The sequence below is a fragment of the Myodes glareolus genome, chromosome 21 (assembly GCF_982192425.1).
Source record: "Myodes glareolus chromosome 21, mMyoGla1.1, whole genome shotgun sequence".
In the NCBI taxonomy this organism is placed as follows: Eukaryota; Metazoa; Chordata; class Mammalia; order Rodentia; family Cricetidae; genus Myodes; species Myodes glareolus.
The window spans coordinates 63,465,503-63,490,060 of NC_142046.1; the positions used below are offsets into that span (position 1 = coordinate 63,465,503).

At 41.7% G+C, this 24,558-nt stretch overlaps 1 protein-coding gene across 1 annotated transcript in view; it reads left to right on the forward strand.

Moving 5' to 3' along the window:
* Positions 1-24,558, forward strand: part of Fam171b (family with sequence similarity 171 member B) — a 53,007-nt gene continuing 28,449 nt past the window's right edge. Inside the window, exon 1 of the mRNA XM_048426084.3 lies at positions 1-299. Coding sequence (XP_048282041.3) covers positions 77-299 — 223 coding nt within the window. The 5' untranslated portion in view covers positions 1-76. The remainder of the gene's footprint in view (positions 300-24,558) is intronic.

Genomic DNA, 24,558 nt, shown 5'->3' on the forward strand with positions numbered 1-24,558 from the left:
CCGGGTTCCGCAGCCCTGGCGCCCGCCGCCGCCCGCAGCCCCGCAATATGCCTCCGTGGCCCGCTGGCTCTCCGCCATGGCGAGGCTCTGCCCGCGCATCCCCTGCGCCCTGCTCCTCGGCCTGGCCGCGATGCTGCTGAAGGCGCGGCTGGTCCCCGCGGCCGCCAGAGCCGAGCTCAGCCGCTCCGACCTGAGCCTCATCCAGCAGCAGCAGCAGCAGCAACAGCAGAAACAGCGGGAGGAGGCGGAGGAGGAGAGGCCAGAGGTGCCTGGGGCATCCTCGACTTCGGCGGTTCCAGGTAGGTCCCAGCAGCCCGGCCTTGCTTTGCATCGGTGCCAAGCGAGCTCGTCCGGCTTTGCGGGATTCTTAACTCTTTCTCATCACCTCTCTGCCTACCCGTGCGGGTCTCTATCCCTCCGCGTCTTCCCAGGTTGACGGTTCGGCCTTCGGTTCTCCCCCCCCCCCCCCATCCCTCTCCACACACACACTCCCCAGCCCCGCAGAGCATTGCAGTGGGCTTGAGAAGGGTCGGGGGCTGTAATGGGGGTGTGCGAAGGGGGTCAAGGTTCCACTGATCTTTCTATTTTTATTTTATTTTTTTTATTTTCCTTCTCTTCCTGTACACACACACACACACACACACACACACACACACACACACACACAGGCTCTCAGATCCCTTTAGCATTCTGTTCTCCATCCTCTCCTAGATACAGAGCAGTTTTGTCATATACACCCACACAGCTTTGCGCTGTTTCTCCCTGCCTGCTGTATTTAAATTTAGAACCGGAGAAAGAAATCTCGATTTATTTCATTATATTTCTCTTCTTATCCCAGGACACGTTTAATGCGGCTTGCAATAAAAGAGGGGGGGAGGAAATGCATTTGGTACAATAAGATGAGAAAGAAAGCCACGAAACCGGAGTTTGTAGTTGAGGGAAGGGACGAGGGTGGGAGACAGATAGGTAAGCGAGCGAGCGATGCTTGGGTAGCACAGCCTGCCCCTCCCCCTGAGGGGAATCTCCTTGTAGTGGAACTTAAATGAGCGTGTCTTGACACGTTCGGTAGGGGCTGATGAAATATGGGTTCAGTATATATGACCATTTCAGTCCCCGGTTTTCTGTCTACCCCTCCCCCAGTTCAAGCTCCCTGGTAAGCAAAGAGCTCGGCTATTCATTCAAATAGCCTTTACCCAGCCCCCAATCCAGTTAGTTACCTCTACACTGTGGATGCTGCCTGGGCTCTGGGAAGGAAAGAGGACTTTTTTTCTATTTTTTTTTTTTAAAGCCACCGATTTTCTGGCTAGTGGACTGAGGTTTCACAAACTGAAGATGAGTGTTATTCTAACACTGATTTTTGCTTTAAAATCTGCCTCCTAACATTATAGAAGATGCTGAAAACGAAATTCTGTAGAGTGGAATCGGCATCTTCGTTTATCTTGCTTGCTCATCATCAGAGAGCAGTTCGGAGGCATGCCAGCTGTGATTCATGACACAGCCCAGATGATTTAATTTCTTGGAGTGCTTCGAGCTTAGGATGAAATCACCACAGTGCACAGGAGTAAGCTTGTGTTTCTGACACCCTGTTAAGCCGATTAATAGCACTTGAAGGTGGCTACAATGAAAGATATGCAGTGTGTTCGGATCTTACTCAGTTTTTAGTACGGGAAAGCGCTAAACACCGTGGAGCACAGGAGGCTGACGTTAGACATGGTGAATCTGGAGATGCTGAGGATACTGTTTTAATCTCAGGAGAGGTTTCTTACATTAGCAGTACAGTAAGAGTCTTAGGGGAGTATTGATGACTTTCATGGTTTCTGATATTTTGGTCTTACAGGAATATTAGTGAAATGGGTTTGATTACCATAGGATAATGTGGTCTGATGAGGGTTGTGAATAACTGTAATTATTTGAAACCTTCGTGTTTAGAGTGAAAGCTAAACTATTTGTTTTCTGATTTCTATGAGGGATATTTGAAAAGGACAATTATTTAGAAAACTAGCAATCCCTGTTTGTTTTGTTTTGTTTTGTTTTGCTTTTAATTGAGATAAAGGATCTGCTGTCCAGCAGTTCACACTGAGGTCTGAACAGCTCCTGGGTCTTTCTCCAACACTCTAGCCTCCAGCCCAGAGGTAAACAAGCGTAACCCAGCATGTCACAGTCAGTCAGACGGTGTTGGTAAACAAATGAACTCACCCACTGTGATCTTCACAGAGAATGGATCTACTTCAACCTTTGTTCCTCACCCAGATAGACCTTTTTATAAAAATATTAAGCGGGAGAATGATCTATGTTCAGATCATGCAGTTGTGTGCAGGAAGCTGGCCCCTTGGTTTATACTTCCGTCAGTGACTTCCATCAGTGCTTGCCCTGGCTTTCTCCATGCTTGTCACACTGTCCAAATGTTTCTTTCATTTGCAGTGGGTTCAGGTGCCATACTTCTGTGCGTTCCGTTTTCTCTGCATGGAGTTCTGAAATTTAAGTGGCTGGGCATGCATGCTAACTCCTAATCTGCAGCCTCTTCTGACTTGGTTGAGCTACACCCCCCAACACCTACCCTTCTTTTTTAAAAAATATTATTTATTTATTTGATTTGTGTGTGTGCATGTATGCCTATGGATGTGAGGGTGTGGGTGTCAAGCATGGGGAGGCAAGGGGACAGCTTGCAGGAGCTGGTTCTCCTTCTACCACATCGGCCCTGGGATTTGAACTCAGGTCATCAGGGTTGGCTGCAATCCCTTGACCTGTTGAGCCATCTCACAGGCCCTCCTCTATAAGCCCATGAGGGCATAGACTTTGTTATGGCTACTGCTGTATTTCTGTCACCGAGAGAGCACTTGGTATATGTAGACCTTCATTTGATGGTTCATGAGTGAGGGAACAGGTGGATAAACATGCTGGCATCAGGGGACACTCATTTCCCAAGTGTCTGTTCAATGTTTAACATCTTGTGAAATCTTCATTAGAATTTGTATAAAAATAAATATTATATGAAAAGACTTGTAAGTGTAGATGATAAAGCATGTATCTTGGATCTTTAGTGTCAGCTAATTTTATTGTTCGTTTTAGGTTGTCTTACAGAACTAGTTGGTACTTGAGGCAGTTATTAGGTTCCGTCAAGAGGCTTCCGAGCCTGAGTGCACCTTAATCCCCTTGTGACCTAGGTGACATTAATGTATTACACCTTTAAATAGCTGAGCCTGATCTGCTCTCCGCCTCTGTGTGGCACTTCTCATGCCTTGCACACGGAAGGTGAAAACGACGGAATTTTCTCAGGCAAAATTTAGAAAACTAAGACACATTGGGTGACACATGACTGAGCAAAGGCGCTGACCATTGGCCTTGGTTATTCTTTGCACTTCACTCTTCTGAAAATGTCTCTGTGTTGACGAGAAATAGGGAAGGTTAAAAAAAAAAACTAACGAATATACTACTTTAAAAAAAATCAGGATTTTAAAAAGTGTAGTTCTATTTTCTCATTAACTTATAGTGTCGTTAGAGACTGATGAGAAGGACCAAGTCTGGGATCTGTCAGGACCCTTCTTTTCTCTAACACGTGCAGAAGTCCTGGTCTCTCCATCTGTGCCGGCGTTTGTTAGAAATAGATATTTGAGGGGCTAGTGAAGAATTAATTTGGGAGCTGGTGGCAGCTGAATCAGCCATATCATATTCTCTCTGATGGCCCATTAGGTAGGCGACATGTGGAGCTGGAGGCAAGGGTAGCTGGGGAAATAATGAGGGGCATTGGAATTCCCCACGAGAAGCACAGATGCAAGGTTCTCTATGCCTTTTTACAAAACGTCTTTTGCACATAGAGTCCTGAAAAGCATGATTTGGAAAATGTTGAGTATATATAAAACAGAGAGATAGCATGTTAGACTGTGCCTCCCACTCACTTACTTTCTCAGTTGTGCCATTATTGCTTAACTCATACATCTAAACCATTTCTAATTCATGGATTTTTTGGGTACAGTTATTTTTTTTGTGGTGATATGTGCACATATGTAAATGTACATGCGATCATGCTCTTTTGATAGGTAGATGTTTACATCTGACCAGTACCTCTCTGGACACACAATGTTTATGTCATGGGGGGAAGATCTCCTTCACCACCTTCCCTGCCATTCACCCCAGTTCTGTGCTGTTTTCAAATTCCAGCCTAGTTCGGCGTCATCGGGAACTTCAGATGTGGGTTCCCATATCACTGGGCCTTTTGCGTTCAGCTTCTCTGGCTCAGAATGCCTTTTATTGGCTTCCTTCACTTTCTACCTGTCAGTAGTTTACTTCTCCTTACTGATGAGTCATGCTCCATTGTCTCTTTTGCTGTGATCATTTGGGTTGTCTCTGGTGACGGAGGCTGCTGCATCCTTAAGTCGTTGGGCGGACAAGCTTTTTCTGTATCCTGTACACATGCCCAGGAGTGGAATTGCTGGGTCAAACGGTCTACTTCAATATTTGAATATTACCCAGTATTTTATGTAGGTGGGATCGACGTCACTTAATCTAATAATTAATGGGAACTCACCAAGGCCAGTTGGACTGGGACTGATGGAGCATGTGATCAAACCGGACTCTCTGAACGTGGCTGACGTGGAAGGCTGACGGAGAAGCCAAGGACAATGGCACTGGGTTTTGATTCTACTCCATGTACTGGCTTTGTGGGAACCTAGTCTGTTTGGATCCTCACTTTCTTAGACCTGGATGGCGGGGAGAGGACCTTGGACTTCCCACAGGGCAGGGAACCCTGACTGCTCTTTGGACTGAAGAGGGAGGGGAAGGGGGAGTGGGGGGAGGAGGGAATGGAAGGAGGGGAGGAGGTGAAAATTTGTAATAATAATAATAATAATAATAATAATAATAAAGAACAATAACAACAACAATAAATAAATAAATTGCAGAATTCCTTACACTTTCTCTGGAAGTGATTTTTGTATGAGAACTGTACAGAGCCTATCTACAGTCTCAGTGTGGTATCCTGGTACACATAATGGAATAGTTACTTTAGGTAAGCCCTGCAATGTCCATCTTTACCTTGTAGTTACCAAAAGATATGTATGCTTAGCCAAATTCCAACATATAGTCCAGCACTGTAGCTCTCTTCCTCATTTTCCACGTTTGATTTGCTTCCTCAGTCTATATATTTACAACTTTGTAGCCTTGTCCCGGTGCCTTTGCTTTATCCTAGTAGGCAGGACCTTCCTCTGTGAAATCTCCCATCTGTGAAAACGTGTTTATTTACTTTTTGTGATCAAGGGATCTGAAAGATCAGTAGGAAAGGTAAGACTAAGAATTGCTCCATTTGGAGGTTCTCATACTTGAGAGGCCGTATTCCCAGATGGGTGATGGTGGTTTCTTTCCAGGATTTTAATAACCAAAGGGAACATTTAGTGGGTGCTGATTACAGGTTGAAAAACACATGTTGTTGTGTTGAATTTGAGGCCAGTTGGTTTTGTGGTGGTTTTTACAATATTCTTAATGTGACTCAGTAGAAACTGTACCAAATATTTTTCTGAAACAAAACTCTTCCCTCAAGAATATAAATATTGCCCTTGATTCTCTTTCAAAGATCTGTCTGGCTAGGTTAGCCGCAGCATTGTTGCCTTCCATTTGCTTGGCCTCGGGTAATGTTTAATTTTCTTTTCTCCAAATCTCCTCAGATAGAAAACAAGTGCAGTGTTTTTTTGTTTTTTGGTTTTTTTTATCTGTAATCAACAGAACACGTGTTTTGGAGCACTTACTTACCTAGAAAATTCTAAAACTGCTAAAGCTCAGCATTTAAGTGTTTAATTGAAACATAATCTAGGCAGAGAGCTCTGTTTGGGGCTAGGTTGTTGTGGCGTGCGCCTTTAATCCCATCCCTCTGGAAGCAGAGGCAGGTGGGCCTCTGCGTTTGGCCAGCCTGGTCTACAGAGAAGTTCCGGGGCTACACAGAAAAGCCCTGCTTCAGAAACACAAAACAAAACAAAACAAAACAAAACAAAAGACTCTGTTGGGGATGCCTTTTGAAAAGACCTTTAGGGAAGACTTAATCTGTGTGTCCAAGACATTGGACCTCTGTACATAGTAAGTGCTTTCTATGGCTGCCCGTGTCAGTGTTCGGCTGCGTTCTTAAATCCGGCTCCATGATGCCCAAGAATATAAGCACATTCACCTGGGCATGTAATGGGTGAAGGATTCCAAATGCTGTTTCTGTCGTTTCCAGAGTGTTGAACTCTCCTCAGTACCTAATGCCAAGGCTAGCCAGCTAGCCTCCGCAATGAATAATGTCTTCCGGAACCTTAAGTTCATGAACCAAGTTTTCCAGGTTAAGGTTTTACATCTTAGTTGGAGTTGAAATTCATTTCATTTATAAAAGAGATTTCAGTTTCTTTTTCTTTCTTTCTTTTTTTGTTTTTTTTCCTTTCTTTCTTTCTTCTTAAAGAACTAAATTTCTATGTTTATAGTCCTTGAGGGATCACTCAAATTTAAATACATTTGTTTGGTTGAAAGCATCATTGGCAATGTCTATTCTTTAACATAGACTTTCATAGACTTCAGCAAAAAAAAATGCTGTTTATAAATTATATCATTTTTATTTAATTCTTTTTTTTTTTAAAGATTGTATCTGTTTATGTACTTCTGACTGGCTTTCGATTGATGATTTTTCTGTTTCAGCCTCTAATTTAGTGCTGGGATTAATAGTCCATGCACCACTACCCTTGACTTAATAGACATATTTTAAATTCATTTGCTCTGCTGAAATTTAGAGTGCTCACTGGGCCAAGTCAATTATTATTCCTATGTGTGGACCCTCAAGCGAGTAGTCACGTGACCAACTGGAAGTCTGTAGATGTTTCTAGCGTCAACTCGAGGCTCAGGGTGAGTGAGGCCTGGCTCGTACCCATCCGAGGTTCCTGCTCTAGGTCTGTTGCCGACTACCATGCTTCAGCCTTTCTAGGGTGCTGTTCCAACAGATCTGCTGCGATGGCTTGTTCATTTGTCTTGTAACAGACAGACATGCAGCGCTAACAAGTCAGAGGACTAAACCGATGATTTATTCGCCTTACCGTGTTGATTGTACTCAGACGCTGGCCAGAGAATGCAGGTACCCCAACTGTTGTGATGCAGTCCACTTCTGCTTCTTGCTCGCTTGTTTCTTGGGAAACAGTCCCAATTAAGTTATGGGAATGCGGCTCAGTAAGGTTAAACGGCTTAGGTCTCTTCAAAATCATAAACACACGCTGCACGTCTTCCACATTTGCATGGGTAGAATTTGTTTTTAAATATCTGGGGAACTAAGGCCGGGTGGGCAGGCTTTCCGCATAAGTACCCATTTACTGTAAAAGTGAAATTGAGAGCAGAGGGAGATCGTGCAAGAGAGGAAATCGTACGCAAAATGACAAGCGCATTCAGCTAAAACAAAATAAACTGTGAGTTAGTGATAGAACATGCTCTATGAAATGAAAACTATGAGGAATTAAATAAGAGTCCCTGACACCAGGAACATGTTTGCTCGATTTTATTCAGAGAATGTGCGTTTCCAAAGTCATATACATTAAAATAAAATGTTGCCTCCCCAAACTAAGTACTCCCCAAATTATATTTTATCCTCTGGTTTATAAATTTTTTAATTAATTAATTAATCAATTAGTTAGTTTGCTTTTTAAGACAGGGTTTCTCTGTGTAGCCCTGGCTGTCCTGGGACTTTCTCTGTAGACCAGGCTGACCTCTGCCTCCTAAATGCTGGGGTTAAAGACTTGGGCCACCTCCTCGAATTCTCCCCTTTTTTGTTTTGTTTTGGTTTTGGTTTGTTTTTAAACAGGTTCTCACTATGTAGCTCTGGCTGGTCTTGAATTCAGTATGTAGATAAGGATGGTCTCAAATTCACAGAGATCCACTTCTTTTTAAAGCTTCTGAGGGCTGAGATTAAAGGCATATACTGTCATACCTGGCCTCAAATTATATTTTATAATATGTTTGTGCTCTTGAATTCTGGAAGTTTAGCAGAAACACTATGATTTATATAACCTTTTTCTTCCTCTTGTTTCCCTCCTCCTCCCCTTCCTTTATTTCTTCTTCCCTTCATTTTGTGGTCCAAAGGCTTTCTAGGCAGGTACCTAAACTACACCAGCCCTTATCCAGTTTAGTTAGAAACAGGGTGCTTCTAAATTGTGGTCGCTGGCCTTGAATTTATAATCTTCTTGCTTTAGCCTTCTGAGTAACTGGGATTATAGTATGTCTGGCTCAGTGTTACTTTGTATTAATTGGAGTTCAACTTTTTATCATAATTATATAGGAGAAAACTCCAGTAGTGCGCGAATCAACTAATCTTTTAAAAAGTTCGCTCACAGTGGAGCAGTATCTAAATTTCGAAATACGTAATTAAAAATCGGAAGTGTTCCGTCGTAGGTGCTTTCTGGGTCTGTGCTTCACAAGTGTTTTGGGAACCAGGGCCTCTGGGACTAGAACAAAAATGATCTTGTCTTAAGAGATTTTTTTCTGGAGATGTTTGAAAAGTAAATAATATGATCTAAAGCAGGTCATAGAAACTTCACAGAAACTGTGTCACCTAATATTCACTAAACACAACAAAGCTGTTAATTAACAATAATCTAATTTCTTTCTTAGCAAGTATGAGAGAGTGCGTTCTTATTGTAATTTAAAACATTCATTACCACCTGGTTCAAATTTATGAATCGGGAGAATGTAGGTTTTAAGATTGTTTCTGTCCTATAGCGTTTCAAATAGGGAAGAGGTCAAGTGACTCAAGAGACTTGTCAAATATAGGAAGGAAGCTGATGTGGGAAGTGTCTATCTGAGCAGTCAGGGAGAGGTCATGCAATGCATGGTGACCTTTTTGTGATTTCAGTGCCCCCTCCCCCAGTAGGAAAATGCTCTCATAACCTGTCCTTGTGTATGTGAGAGTTTTTGCTCCTCCTACCTTATCCGGCAGGGGTCGTAGGGAGCCGGTGGAAAGATTAGGAGGCTCCCAAGAATAAGCTCATGTTCCATGCCTATGAGATTACTAAGAAAACCCCTTGTCCCCCAGAGGTGAAGAAAATCTTCCCTGGTTAGCTAAACATTTCTAAACGGACTCATGGGGAAATGAACAAAGGAATCATTCACACTAAAGTGAGTTTTTGTGTTTTCTAAACATGTGATTCTTTTTCTGCTATTTTTGCAAGTATGGTGGGGATAAAAACCATGATGCTTGACAGAAATAGAAGCAATCCTTCAAGAAGGCTTAAAAACTGCGATGTCTCAGACATAGCCTTGTGAGCCTTGTGGTCCGTTCTCTCAGAGCTGGCTTTGCGATTCTGTTTGCACAATGGCTACCAATTTATGATACCCATTGGATAAATCACATGACTTTGAATTGTGTTATCCAGGCAGCTGGCTGAGCACCTGATATCCCCAGCCTGTTACTTTGGCAGGCAGCTATAACCTCTATCACTTGGCTGTTTCACGGGTGGGTGGAGTCACTGAGGCTGAGGGAATGACCTTCATCTAGACTGTGAAGACTCTGCTCTTAAATCCTGCTGCAGAGTCTAGGCCTCAAGCAGTTTTAGCAAATAAGGGCTGACCCTGGGAGTCAGAAGTTCCTGAAGATAGCTTTTATGAAACTTCATACTTAGCGTATTAAACTTTGGTCTTTAAACAACTTGCAGGTCAAAACAGTAACTTCAGCCCACAAGGATTTAAATCTGTGATTTAACTAACAGGTTTCATCGCCAACACTACACCGGGCTTTGGAACCAGCACCATCATTAAATTCAGTGGAGCAGGATTTTCCTACCTTTTTCATCCACACCTCTCCTGCTTTCAGGAATAACTAGTGGACTTGGAAAAGCCAGTGCTATGCAGAATAAAGGAGCCCGCCTCAGATTTGAGGACTTTGTCTACCGTGTAGAAATTGTTCTTGCATCTGCGAATCCAGACAGGAAAATGCAAAGACAAACAATAGCATGTGGTGAGACCCCCCTCTAACTACAGCTCCAGAGAAGAGTGTGGGGGACAGACAGAAAGGGCAGGAGGATGGAGATATCCCTGACAAATCCCTGAGCTTGTGGCCGCTTCACTTCCCGTGATTCCTGCATTCAGGACTCCTGCAGGGCTGGTGTGGGCCCAGCATGCTTGTGGTGGTTCAGACGCAGGTTCCACAGAGGCAGAGAAAAATGTCTTGACTCGGTCTCTCCCCTTTCTTCCCATATCAACCCTCCTTACCAGAAATGTAGTAGGAAATCTGCAACTCTTGAATAACTTGCTATCTAATGATTAAATTGAAAAACTCCATTTACATATTAATATTACCATGAAAAGTTGTTGGGTATTGTCATATATGCTCATTAAATATATTTATATTCGACAATGAAAATGAGTATTTTCTTCTCTTTTATTTATTGCTTTTTGACTCTCAGTTTTTCTCTCATCTCCTCGTTTCCTGCACTGTCCGTAAATGCCAGCTGTATGCCAAGATTCCCCAGCTCTTCAAGTGGAGATATCACAGCATTCCTGCTTCATCAAGTCTGAGAGTGGAGTTCAGGTTCCCACCACACCATGCAAAATCAACGCCTCCTTCACATTTCTAGAAACAAAAGCAAACCCAGTGTGGAAGCTAGCATGGAGGCAATATGTCGTAATTACGGCATTCGGGAGGTAGAGGCAGGAGGGAGAAAAGTTTGAGGACAGTCTGAGCTACATGAGGCCTTGTCTCAAAAACAAGCAAAAATCTAAACCAACCAACCTACTAATCAGACACTCCAATCTCCAAATCAAAGACCAAAATTAGAATTAGAGATCAAACCTAGCACCTTCATGCATGCTGGATGCATGGTCTACGCTGAACCACATCCCCATCCCTAAGTGCTTTTATTTTAAATCCACTTACCCAGTTGCTGTTGTTTGCCAGGTACCAGTCCCGTCCATGCTGCCTGTCTTGTCTTGTCTTGTCCTAACAGAAGCAGTATAAGGAGAGAAGGGCTCGTTCTGGTCCCCAGTTCCTGGTGACAGGAACTTGCAGCCCAGCCTGTTTGTGTTCCTGCAGACCAGGGAGCAGAGAGGGTGGGCTAGAAGCAGGGTGAGCCTCAAATGAGAAAATCGAGTGTCTCTTTTCCATAATGACTGTAGCTTGTGTCAGGCTGACATAAAACCAGCACATTAACATACGGTAGAAAACTTTATGGTGTTGTTAAAAGCGTGGGATGTAATGACCTTGAGCAAACGTGGCTCTATTCTTAATAATAATAGAATAGCTCTATTCTATTCTATTATTATGCCAGTTCTCCATATAACCTCACAGAGATGGGTTGTGTCTTGATGTCTGTTAGAGCCTTTCTCTCTTGTCCCTCTGTCACGTGCCACCCTGCTGACCCTCGTGAAACCATGTAGCTTGCCTTCTTTCCCTGGTAGCAGCCCCAGGTTTGATTACTTGTTATGGTATCTGAATGGAGACTTCTACAAAATATAATTTCCTGCATAGCAATTGACTCATTCTGCTGAATAAGGAAGCTTTTGGGACCTATAGTGCATCAGGAATTCCATTCATGATGTCAGGTTTCAGGCTAGGATAGAAATGTGTTCACAGCCAGGGGCCAGATAAATATCACTGCTCTCCTATACTGGGTGGGCACCCAGGTATAAATGCGTTCTCCTTGCCAATACAAGGATCCAAGAGGATCTTACCAACACTCCACACCACGATCTGTATGGCTCACTCATTCATTTGCTGTGTTCTTTTCTTCACTGATTTTTACATAGTTCTTTTTCAAAGTTTTTAATAATTGTTCATCTAAAAACTTATTTATCTGCTGAAGGTTAAGTAGATATTAGGAAAGCTAAGCTAAATATTTTAAAGAATGAAACTCAGATGTGTTTTTCTAAGCCATAGGAGTCCAATTCTGAAGGAAAGCTATCAAAATCACTGTAAGCTGTATTCACTGATACATTTTTCCTACAGTTAGCATGTGTTTTATCTATTTATTTATTTTAAGAATACCTGGGGTCTGGGTGATAAACATGGCAGATCAGCTCCATTATTATGAAGTCCACCGTTTAGAAGCGAAGAGACAGGTTATATAATTTCTCTTTTACCACTTCAGGCCCTTGATAAAGCAGTTTCTACATTAGAAAAAAAAAGTCTATTAAATCCTGTAAATTTTTCAGGCTGGGAGAGCTAAGACATGAAGCAGGTGGCTTCCTGGAGAAAGCATATGGGAGTCTGTGGCTGTTCTCCCTCAGGCTGGGGCCCAGGATTCTCAGGGCACGTGTATAGCATGTTGTCTTTTTGTGCTTTCAGAGATCAAGGGGGAGGTTATACCACATCACCCCAGTGACAGGGAGAACTACTGTTCATAGCACCGACTCAGTTACAAACTATGCAATGGAAATACAATGTCCTAACCCCCTTAGACCTCTATTTCTCCAGTCTCATCCGTCATCCTACCCGGAGTCGAGCTTCTCCCCTGCTTTTAAATATACAGTCACAGGGGTTCTTGTGTCTGTTCCTGCTATTTTATTTGCTCAGCCATTTCCCCTGGCCAAATCCTGTTCCATCTGTTTGGACTCGGGGAATAATGGTTGCCCTATGTCTCTTCCTTCTAATTCAGACACCCTTGTGTCATGCATCTTCCTGGCTTTCTTTTCTTGAAGAATATAATTTCTAACATGAAAATGAAATGTCACCGTATTGATCCTAGGTTAGAGGTCCCCATCTACCCGGCCCCCATGATTGTTTATAATGAATTCTTTGAAATATGAGGGAAAACTGTTACAGTTATGGATACTCACACACGCTATCAAGGTAGCACACACGTGAAGATGTCACCATATTTACTTATCTCCGTTGTCGCATTTCCTTTCACAGATGCAGATGGACAGACAGACACACATACATACTCGGACTCCTATGTCTCGGAAAAACACATCTGAGTTTCATTCTTTAAAATATTTAGCTTAGCTTTCTTAATACCTAATTAACCTTCAGCAGATAAATAAGTTTTTAGATGAACAACTATTAAAAACTTTGAAAAAGAACTGTGCAAAATCAGTGAAGGAAAATATACAGCAAATGAATGAGTGCGTCTTACAGATCGTGGGTGTGGAGTGTTGGTAAGATCCTCTTGGATCCTTGCAGTGGTAAAGAGAGCACATTTATATCTGGGTGCCCACCGACTATGGTCGAGCGGTGTTATTTATTCTAGCTGGGTTTCTCTCTACTGTGCCTCCTCTTTGTCTTCTATGGTCACCGTTTCACCAATCTTTGTTGCTTTTCTCTACCTATGTATTACTCTCATGGTGGGTGCCCACATCTTTATGTAGTTCTTTCCTTTCCCATCCTCCTGTTTATGCTGTCCCTGCCCTTCCACGTTTGCGATGGCGATGGTGAGCCCATTCTCGGTCCTTACCCTGAAGGAGTCAGGTATTCTAAGAGCAGAGAAGAGGAAGGTCAGACACAGAAATGTCCGTTGATGTCCGTTGATGTCCAGCCAGATGACTTCCATCCTTGTGGTGTGCTTGTGCTAAATACCTTCTTGGATTCTGCATGAAGATTAATTCTCACATTTGCATTGGCAAACCCTGATAGTATTTGTATAGCTGCTGGCCAAAAAGTCTTAATTTATTTGTATAGCTGCTGGCTAAAAAGTCTTAACTTGCTGTGTTATCTCCCACACTGTTGTGATGCCAGGCAGATTTACAACACATTATCTCTCTTTTCTTCAGCACTATCCTCGTTCCTTCTCATCTCTGCCTCCAGCAGAAGACCGCCTAATTCTGCCTTCATCATATTTGCCGATTCAAGGTTACCTCTCAGCAAATCAGACCCTTTACTGGATGGGTCCGAAATATGTTGTTTAAATTAGTCTCTGTTCCCAGTGTTTCATTATTCTTCCTCTAGATTCCTTTAGATCACAAATATATTTATTCACTCATTTTGTATCCCACAGTGTCAAACATTGGGAGGCTAAGAAATACGCTGAGTGGTATGTATTGGTAATTGTGTGTCTTCTTGTTAGGGCGAGATTCCAGACTATGATTCCATGGTCTTCTGCGACGCGAACAGCACACTAATGGCTCCAGAATGCCTTTTAATTAACAGGATTTGTTCCAGATTTATGAGTTCAGAGCAAATGCTGATGGCATTGTGATGAACTGAGAGATGACGAGTTCCCCGGATCCACGAGACTCGGTGAGATTGAGAACTGCCGATTCTTTCGGCATCGCTGCCCCACAGGGCCATTCTCAAGTGAAAAAATTTCCCCCCACTCTATATTTTTGCTTCTTTTCACTTTTATTTTTTTAAATCTTATTAGCACTTATTTTGTCACCTTTTGGTCCAAGCTATGACCTCAGCCCCCTCACTCCCGCCTCCCTTTTTTTTCTCGCCTTTTGGTATTTTTTGCTCTGCAGGACTAATTTAGATGTCTTTAGGACTCTTTCCTCTAAACAGGGATCTTTGCATTTCTTCCCTCTTCTCAAAACACTGTGCAGGAGCTTCTGACACCTAAGACACATTTCCAAATAAACACTGTAAATCAGTGTGCCCGTTTGTCCTCAGTAATCACCAAAGGCAAGGCTTGTATTTGTATGTATGTTACAAAAGCATGACAAAGTCACACTAGTTTTTGAGCACTTTATGAAACCAAGTGACTAATTACGCGACAGTTATGGCTGTAAGATCAGATAGAAGTGGAATGGGTAGATTTGAGATTTTAAGAAGTTTGAGTATAGGAAGAGTGAGATGAAGAGAGGTCCCTAAGCTCAGGGTGTGAGCAGGCTGGGCTCCACTAAGGTCAGAGCCAACCTTGAACAGTGCACACTCGTACAGGCTTCTGTGTTTGATGGAGGAGGTGGCTGGGACATCATTCAGGGCAATTAGGTGGTCAAACATGTGTTTGGTGCTAAGCACAGGGAATACAAATTCTGGTTTTTTTCTTCCTTCCTTTCTGTTCTTTTCTTTCTTTCCCTTCCGTCCTTCCTTCCTTTCTTTTTTCTTTCTTTCTTTCTTGTTTTTTTGAGACAAGGTTTCTCTGTGTAACAGCCTGGCCATCCTGGAACTCACTCTGTAGACCAGGCTGGCCTTGAACTTACAGAGATCTGCCTGCCTCTGCCTTCCCAATGCTGGGATTACAGGTGTGTGCCATCACTGCCCGGCTAGGAATTCAAATCCTTATCTGTTCCCTTTTCTAGAGTGTTTCTAGATGAACTAGAGTTGGAGGCACGGGTAATGACAGTTAGTACGCAGAACTGTGGTCCAGATGGTATGGATTACATCTAGGACTCAGTAGACACTTGTCAGTTAATTGCTGTTGCTCTTTTTATTTTATGTTTTTAAGGAGAGTTCATGCTGTAGCCTAGACTGACCTTGAACGCGGATTGTGGGAAGGAACCCTCACACTTGTCTCTAGATATGCTAAGGATGGTTTTTAGGAAATTATATATCATAGAAATATGACCATTTTGTCACACTGATTTTTATTCTATGACATTTTGTTAGAAAAGGCTGAATAAGCTGAGAACAAAATGTACCCATCTTCTGTGCCACTGGGTTTGTTTCTTGTCATTCTCTGTTTCTTTTCTAAAAGTGTATGTATGCATCTGCTAAGAAGTGTTAAAGCATTTTATGTGATAGAGTTATTTCTGTTTTTCTTTCTAAAACAAACCAGAAACAGTATTGTCTTTGAAACATCCCCCAAAGCAAACAAGGGAAATACATGGAAGGGCACAAACTTAGTGAGGTGTTCCTCTGTGGGCTGCAGTTTGCATTATCCCATTGAGTGAGGTATCACTGCGGTTTTGCATTGAGGTGTTCGCCTGTGAGCTGCGGTTTTGCATTATCCCATTGATCCCTTTTGTTTTGCTGAGGGGATAAATTGGCTCCCAAGAAAGACTGAATCAAACAATGGTAGCTTCTGTCTTTCTTTTTTCCCTGTCCAGGAAATCTTAGCTTGAGCTAACAATATTCTCAGCAAACAAATAAGCCAATTAAAGCTGCCCAGGTCCTTTGGAAAACTTGCTGAAAAAGAAGGCGTTTTAAATAAGAAAACCCCAGTGCCAACATCTCTCCTTTGTCTTTCTGGGTTTGGCATTGTTGGGTAGTTTCATTTGTCCACTACAACGTGAGCCTTCAAACACTGTCTTTAGAAAACAGTTCTGCTGGAAAGCTGATGAAATCTTTTTTTCCCTCTCGAATGCTTAACCTCAGAGGAGTAGTAAATTATGTTTCTCTCCAGTAACTCGACAGCTGAGAAGGGCATTAGCATCCTAATGGAGGCAGCCAATTGATTCCAATATTGATCAGATGGAGAAGACTGTGTTCTGTTAAATTTAAGGCTGGATGAATCCTAAAATTGTTATAGCAAGTGCATCGAAATAATTTAAAAATATAATTTTTTAAGCAAAATTCACAAGCAAAGCAACATGCCAAGGCACTTTTCTTGAAATGAAAAAAAAACCCACACATATTAAAATTGTTCAGAATTTACTTATGATTTCATCCTATGTCTGTAAGTAGGAAGCAAAAGAAAGTCATGGGTTATTAAGGTCAAATAGGATTCGTCAGGAGTTTATTAAACATTACTGTTTATGATACAGGTTTTCCAAATTAAAGGAATAAATCCTACGTGAACTTAGAAAGTCAGTAGTATAAGACCAAATAGAGGTATCAGCATTTAGGAATAATTTTTAGTCCATTTCAGTTCCCAGTGAAAATAAATGACTCAGCCATGTTTTAGATTTTATGCATACATTCACCGTGGGAGTGATTTCTCCAACCTCTGCTGTAGTTTAAAATTGACTTTGACTATAAAAGGTTTCTGACATGCAGTCTGTATATAATGGATACTCCTGTGCTTACCACGGGCATCCATCAACCTGTGCTGTATTTGTGTTACATTCCTCTGTCTCTGAAGAAATGGACTTTAAAGATGGAGTCAAGCTCTATTGTTATTTAATTCCCCCATCCCCAGAATGAATCACCATTATGGTATGCATCATATTCTGTTTGAAAACTGAAATAGATGTAAATATTAGGCATATCCTTCTGAAGTTTGATTTTTTTTATTAAAAGCAACACCATATTTGGTGGGCTTTCCTTGTTGATGCATTTATATCTCATTAATTAATTTGAATAACTGCATAATATTTGTATAAATAAACCATTCTGATGGACAGTAGGGGTTTCTTCTGGTTCACTGTCTTGCTGGGTGCCTTTTAGATGTGAGCAGGACTATCTCAGGAGTTCACACAAAGAAATGGAATCACCGACTTACGTAGCCTGTAGAGTGTTTGTGTGTCTAAGACTCTCTACAGAATTCACAAAACTGTCACCCTATATAATAGGAATTGAAAAGTAGCCCCACGCCCTGCATTTCCTCGTATTGTGACTGCTTGCTTTCCTTCATTTTGTCCTTAGTGAGTTGTCCTTCTGTATTCCCTGAGTGTCTGTTTGTTCCTCCTGGGGACTTTTCCCTTTTACACTTGGCATTGCTTATCTTTGGAACAGTAATCTGTTGTAGTGTCTGTGTTTTACATATTGGTTTTTTTTCCAGGTCAAATCAGGCCTTTTTGTTTTGTTTCGGTTTCCTTTTAGAGACAGGGTTTCTCTGTGTAGCTTTGGAGCCTCTCCTAAGAACTTATTCTGTAGACCAGGCTGACCTCGAACTCACAGAGATCCACCTGCCTCTGCCTCCTGAGAGCTGGATTGAAGGTGTGCACCACCCCTGACCGGCTCTGATCAGGCTTTGAACACCGGTTTTTAGAATCTTTTGTGACATTCTTTTACGTTTTACTTAAGTCACATTTACTGAGCACCACAATCGGTAATCCTTACAATTATAATGCCATGTAATAACGTCCTCCAAAAAAACTCAACCCTGCATTTAATTTTACAAAATTTTCTTTTTATATAAATTCATAGTAAGTATGTCTTAACCAATCCAGAACTTACTTTGTACAAAGAATGGGGTAGAAATATAGCGAAATGATTTAAGCTCTTAAGCATCTTTAAAGCCTTTATATTTTGTATTCCTGATTTTCCATGAGCCTCAAGAAATATGGGAAAGTTAAAAAGTATCCATCATTCTAATTCTTCAGAATTTAATTATTCCTACCTGGTATGCCATCATTTTATTTAAATACATATTTATTCTCATAGTATTTATGAATTGTTGCTTTAGGAAGGCCTCCAGCCTGAACGTGATCTGTAAAGCAGACAATTTCACACCATATACCACATTAGTGCCAGGGATGCTCAGAGATTAGTAAACTCACTAGTTAATGAAAGCATGCTGTGTGCAGTATCTGCTAGAACCTGAAGTAAAATGTCTGTTCAATGAAGAGATCATCATGTAATACCAGAAAAACAAGCAAGAATCCCAGATTTGCTTATTTACTGATGTGGAGTTTGATGCTGACTGAACCCACGCAGATTTTCCTGCCAGTTAGGAAACAGACTTTACAGTATTGTGCTGTGCCTCCCTCTTTAGAAGGAGGATTCTGGGATTAGATGTGTGATGTGAATCGCAGAAGCCATTCTCTTGCTTTGGCTGGGCACGCAGAGGCCTGCTCTCAGGGCGGTCTGTTCCTGACTTACTGATGCTCAGGTCCCTAGGCAGTGAACTGCTAACCAAGTATCAGACCAGTGCTGTGGTTCTAAACCCATAGAACTGCCACAATGGTTAATATTTAAAGCTTCTTCTTGTGCCCACCTATTACCATGGTTACAGAACATTCTGTCTTAGTTCTGGGAAGATTTCTTTTATGTAGAATGATTTGTTTCCAAAATTGACTATCCATAAATTTGACTAGTGTATATTTTCTGCAGAGAAACTATTATTCAGATTTGGGCGTAATAAAAGGCAGTATGTCTGGTTCTGGGCAGATTTGCCTCTGAGACAGTTTTTGGCATGGCTTGAGTTGGGGGAATTACATTTGAGTTCGTATAATAGTCTATAATCTCACTATTAGCTACTGTCATATCATTTAATACTTCAATTGTTTCTGTTTGAATAAAAGTAAGATTTCAATTAATTTTTTTGAGACAGGATCTCTTTATATAGCTCTGGATGTCCAAGAACTGTAACTATGTAGACCAGGCTGGCCTTGAACTCACAGACCTACGTCTGCCTCCCGAGTGCCGGGATTAAAGGTGGGCACCACCACCACACAGCTTGAAATAAGAGTTTTTTTAAAATTGGGAAATATTGTCTACACTACTCGATTGTGGTAAGATATTGAGCAACAATACTGACAATATTTTGTCATGTGTATATATAACGGGAGTTGACTAGAGCGCTTCCCAGTGTTGGTGTTTCTTGCTTAGCCAATGTTTATTGACTAAATAAATCTTAAATTTAAATTAGACCTTTCCTGCCCATTTCATCCCAGATCAATTCAAAGAATGATTAAACCAACAACTCATTTTATTTTCTTAACAGAAGTAAGGAAAGCAAATCAAATGTTTTGGTCATTTACAAATGTGGATCATGTATCAGCCTGTGCTGTAATATTTAGTAAGCACCACCTTGACTGTTACGTGAATTGTGTTTATACAAAGCTTTTGTTTTGTGGAAACAGTGTATCCTGAGTCTCCCATTACCTGGGCCAAGTTCTCAGTTGCCCGTTCCCTGCTCAGTGCTCCTGGCTGAAGCCTGGCCCTCTGCTTCCTTCTGACTGGCGTCTTTGCCCACCTGCCTAAAGTTCCCGCCCATCCAGGTAGCCTCTGCTTGCCAAAGTGAGAAGAGACTTGCAGAGGACAGCTTTCCTTCTGTCAGGAATTCTCATCGATCTTAGCCTGGCTCTGTGTCCCGGCCATGCATCTCCATACGGGTCGCCTCACGGCAGTTCCCTGCACTCAGGTGAAATTGTCTTATTGATCTGTCTGCAGCCTCACCCAGACTTTCTGTTCATAGAATGTGGATCAATGTTATTTTATTCTGCTTGGCTGGTCGTCAGTGACAGTCTATTACCCCCATTGACACTTATTGCTTAATAAATAATTGTTAAGTAAATATTACCTTCAAAGTACAGAAATCTCAGCACATTTAAAAAACAAAACAAAACAACAACAACAAAAAACAAATACTGCACTGATTCTTTGCCAGCTCGCTTTTGCTTTGGATCCTTGCCATGAGTTCTGCTCCAGTTTTGATTATACTTTCTTTGATCCGTTTTTCACTATGCAGCTTGGTTTACGAAATTGCTCCCAGAGAGGTCTTGTTACTACCCGAAATGTCTTGCCGTGAGCGGCTGGACCTTCCTCCCATGGGCAGCATTCAGTCGCCCCCCTTGAGCCCTGGCTCGCTTTTCTCAGCTGCGGTGACTGTCATTCCATCAGTCCCCCCTTTACACTGCATCTCTTCCCTCTGGAGGAAAACCTTGGTGACCCCTCCCCCACGCTTGCCTTTCTTCCAGACGTTCTTTACCTCAAATCTTAGAAATTATGCCACTCTTAGCTTCAGTATCAACCAGTTCTTAAATGAAAACATCCCACGTCCTGGACTAGACTTCATATTCCCTGTTCTGTATACCAAGAGTTCTTTATCCGTACCATTTTTATATGATTCTCCCACTAGAGCTTGAACTGCCCTGAGTGTAAAGTTGAGGAAAATTAGGTACAATTTATCAGTATGCATAAAATTTAACATAGTTGCTGACATATACTCCATTGAATAAACAGTACGTGTTGCCTGTACTGGACTTGCCACCTTCATAACGCTTGGTTAGCATCCAGTAACATCCAGTGGGGTGAGTTTAACTGGCACCCAACACTGAAGTGCTGCGTGCGGGCTTTCTTTTTATGCAAAATATATACTGCATTTGCATTGTGGCACGTCTGTTTCATCCTCGACAATCTTTTGATTTACTTTTCACTGAAAAGAATAAATTAATGAATGGTTATGTCGCTTACAATTTCCAGGACTGATACTATGTATAGATTCTACCCTCTGCCTCCTATTCATGCTATGAGTTCATATTGCCTGAGATTTTAGGCAGACCATGTTCTCCTGATACCTGGATTATCTATCTATCTATCTATCTATCTACCTATCTACCTATCTATCTATCTATCTATCTATCTATCTATCTATCTATCTATCTATCTATCTATCATCTTTCTATCTATCATCTGTCTATCTATCATCTATCTATCTATCATCTATCTATCTATCTATCATCTATCTATCTATCTATCTATCTATCTATCTATCTATCTATCTATCTATCTATCTATCTATCTTACCCAGTATTCCTTTCAGATGTCAAATTACCGGGAAATTCTGCATCTTTCTCAGGTATTCAGGAGCCTTGGAGAAAATGCTGGGACTCGTTCCTTTTGAACCTACCCACTCTTCAGCTTGGTGGTCTCACCTGATTAGATGGAATGCTCACAGGAGGTTTGAAAGCATTTCTAAAAGGTGTGCTGAATGACTGGTGCTCCTGGAAGTTCCCAAGTAACTGCATCTTCTCTTCGCTGATTTAAACACACTTGCACGGGACCTTCTTTAAGAGGGAAATGGGTCTTGCTAAGCCATTTCCACTTTATTTTACCGTGAGAAAGGCTCTGAGCCCACCAGCAGAACTCTGACGTCACCAAGGGTCACTAGCGGAGCTCCTGCTCTCTGTCTTTCTAGTGCCTGAGTCTAGTTTCCTGGTAAGAGATCTCTCAACCCTCCAAAGAGGTCTTGTGAAAAACAAAACCAAACAGCAATGTAGGGAGGGAAGGATAAGTTACCAGGAAATATATTGATTTAAAAGTTTTATTGGACATTCTCTCTTACGCTAGCTCCCTGGGGGATATGAACAATTACATTGATACATTGACTATACTGAAAGAAAATAGGGATATTCTCCTGATGAAAATATAAATTGGTTTCTCATTCTGGAAAGCATGTTAGCAATTCACATCAAGCAGTTTTGAAGCATCCATACTTTGGACTATTATTTCTCCTCCCTAGGAATTAATCAAAGTCTCAGACAAGGTACTTAGATTTTAATTAAAGCATTGTTTGCAAATGTGAGAAACTAGATGTGATTAACTGCAATAGAGCATTTCAATAACATGTGGGGTTTTCTTTAATAATGTAATGCTGATTATGAAGAGTATTGAATACCGTGGACTTAGGCTTATGATACGATTTTAGAAATACAGCACAATCCCATTGGTTATTCGTTGATTTTCTTTCTGTCCCTCCTACCGTCGACACTTGTGAGTCAGATTCTGATCTTCTGAGATTGTTGAGATGATTAGTTGGAATGGTTCAGTGGGTTTCTTTCCAATCTATTCCATGCTTACACACACACACACACACACTCACACATACACACACACACACACTCTCACACACACACTCACACATACACACACACACAGTGTCAGCTCTATGGATCTATATTACTCAGTATGTTTTTAAAAGTACTGAGTATAAACCAACTTCTGGGAAATAAAGCAAGAAAAACATTATTTTCCTTTAGATTTTTCTGAATTCCAAATTTTCTATATAGACTATATTTTTAGAAAAGCAATGAAAGGAATTAAGTAAAAAGTATAGATTGTCAGGTATTTTTAATATGGGAAAGACACAGAAGCAAATGACCAGAAAATGTTAGGAATCAGGGGTTAATTCTCCCCTGCCCCTAAGAACAACCTAGAAATCGCTATCAGAAGGCCCAGCTGCTGCCTGGGGCAACTTTCTCCCTTCTTAGCATCCTGTATCTGTGGCTCTGAGATCCTCACTCTTCCAAGAGCTCACAGTAGAGGTACCAGGAACAATTGATAGGATAGTAAAGAGAAAATCAAAGTTACATAATTTGATTTTTATTGTTTCATTAAAAGAGCCATTAAATAGGAACTGTGTGAGAATGGTTTCGAGTTAGGTCTCGTGCTCTCCATAAACCTGATTCTCATTCTGGCTCAGTGGTTCTCAGCCTCGCTTGCACTTTAAACACCCCAGACCTTTTGAAAATAGGATTCACTGGTCTTAGCAGGAGTCTGGGCCTGGAAGTCACTGTGGTCCCAGGTAGCAGAGCAGGCACAGCCCCTGTGGGGGTACATCTCTGGGACATCAATATGGTCACAGGTAGCAGTCCAGACTCTGGGAGTCTCTTGGACCCTCAGTGCTAACAGGAGTCATGGACATCAACACAGATGTGTCAAGGCCGTGGACAAAGACACGGCCCTTGGCAGCAGTCCAGGCCCTGATATCACCATGACCCCGGGAGGCAGGCGGACCACCCATGTCGATCCGCTCCTCACTGTCCTCGCCTGCCCAGATCTGTCTCTCTTCTTAGCACGTGAGCTCTTCTGTCCATCTCTCCCTGCCTTTTCCCCACTGTATCCTCACTCACCGTAATGGCGCCTGACTGCCTGGTGCCACACGCTGTTCCCTTTGCCCAGGCCTCTCTTTTAAGAAACTTTAGGTGGAAATTTTTGAGGGATTTTGGTGGGGACATTTTCAGTCTTGGATGCAGTCCTCAGGAGGATATCAATTCTCTCTCTCTCTCTCTCTCTCTCTCTCTCTCTCTCTCTCTCTCATATATGTCTCTCTCACACATATATTAGATAGATAGATAGACAGGCAGGCAGACAGACAGACAGACAGACAGACAGACAGACAGACAGACAGACAGATAGATAGATAGATAGATAGATAGATAGATAGATCAATTGACAGTTTATCCATTGACCTGGGAAATACATCCTCTCATCTGGTCTTTGTCCATCAGTTATACCAAACTGGAACTACTTAAGAACATCAAATCATTAAATTTCAAGGAGAGTTAGGACACTCTGTATCTAACTCAAATAATTTACACTTAATCAGTCCCCAAGGGGACATTGTGCCCTAGCTAATGAATCTAACCTGATTTCCACTATTCATTCATGAGAGAGAACACTGCGGAACTGTGGTTTCCTGGAAGGTATTTTTGTCTTTCTCATACCTGTTCCCACCAACATATTTGAAAGACCTAGCAGACAAATCAGTGCTATTCAAAGGTCCCTGGTTGATAACTCACTTTTGTTTTATAACACAAATGTTTACAACTGGTTTATTTACATACATTAAAAAGCTACCAACCAGAAATAAACACAGTTTACCATTAGTAAATGTTAAGACCTGATTCAGCTATATCACTACCATGAAATAGTATTGAGCTGTAGAAAGAAAAGAACTGTTGAAAAGTGTCAATTGCTGAAGCTTTTAATGAGTTTATGGCATACGTCATTTGGATATCCGGGAGGTGCGGACAAGATGTCTTGGAAACAAACCCATTTGCAATAAACTGCAAACTACTATTTGTTAAAGAGAAAATGTCAACTATAAGAGGTTAAAGTGTTCAAGAAGTGTAAGGGGGCTTCAGCGAGCTAGATTGTGTCCAGAGAAGAGAAACAGCTGAACATGCCGTCAGACAAAGACATTCTTTATGACATGAGCATGTGCTTGTCCAGGGAAGACTGTGTTCCCATCTTTTCTCTACTGAAGAATATCTGCCCTTATTTCTAATTTTGTTTGTTTGTTTGGTGTACTTGTTTCGATTTTTCATGTAGGTTCTTCATATCTTCTTCTTTTTTTAATGTTCTTT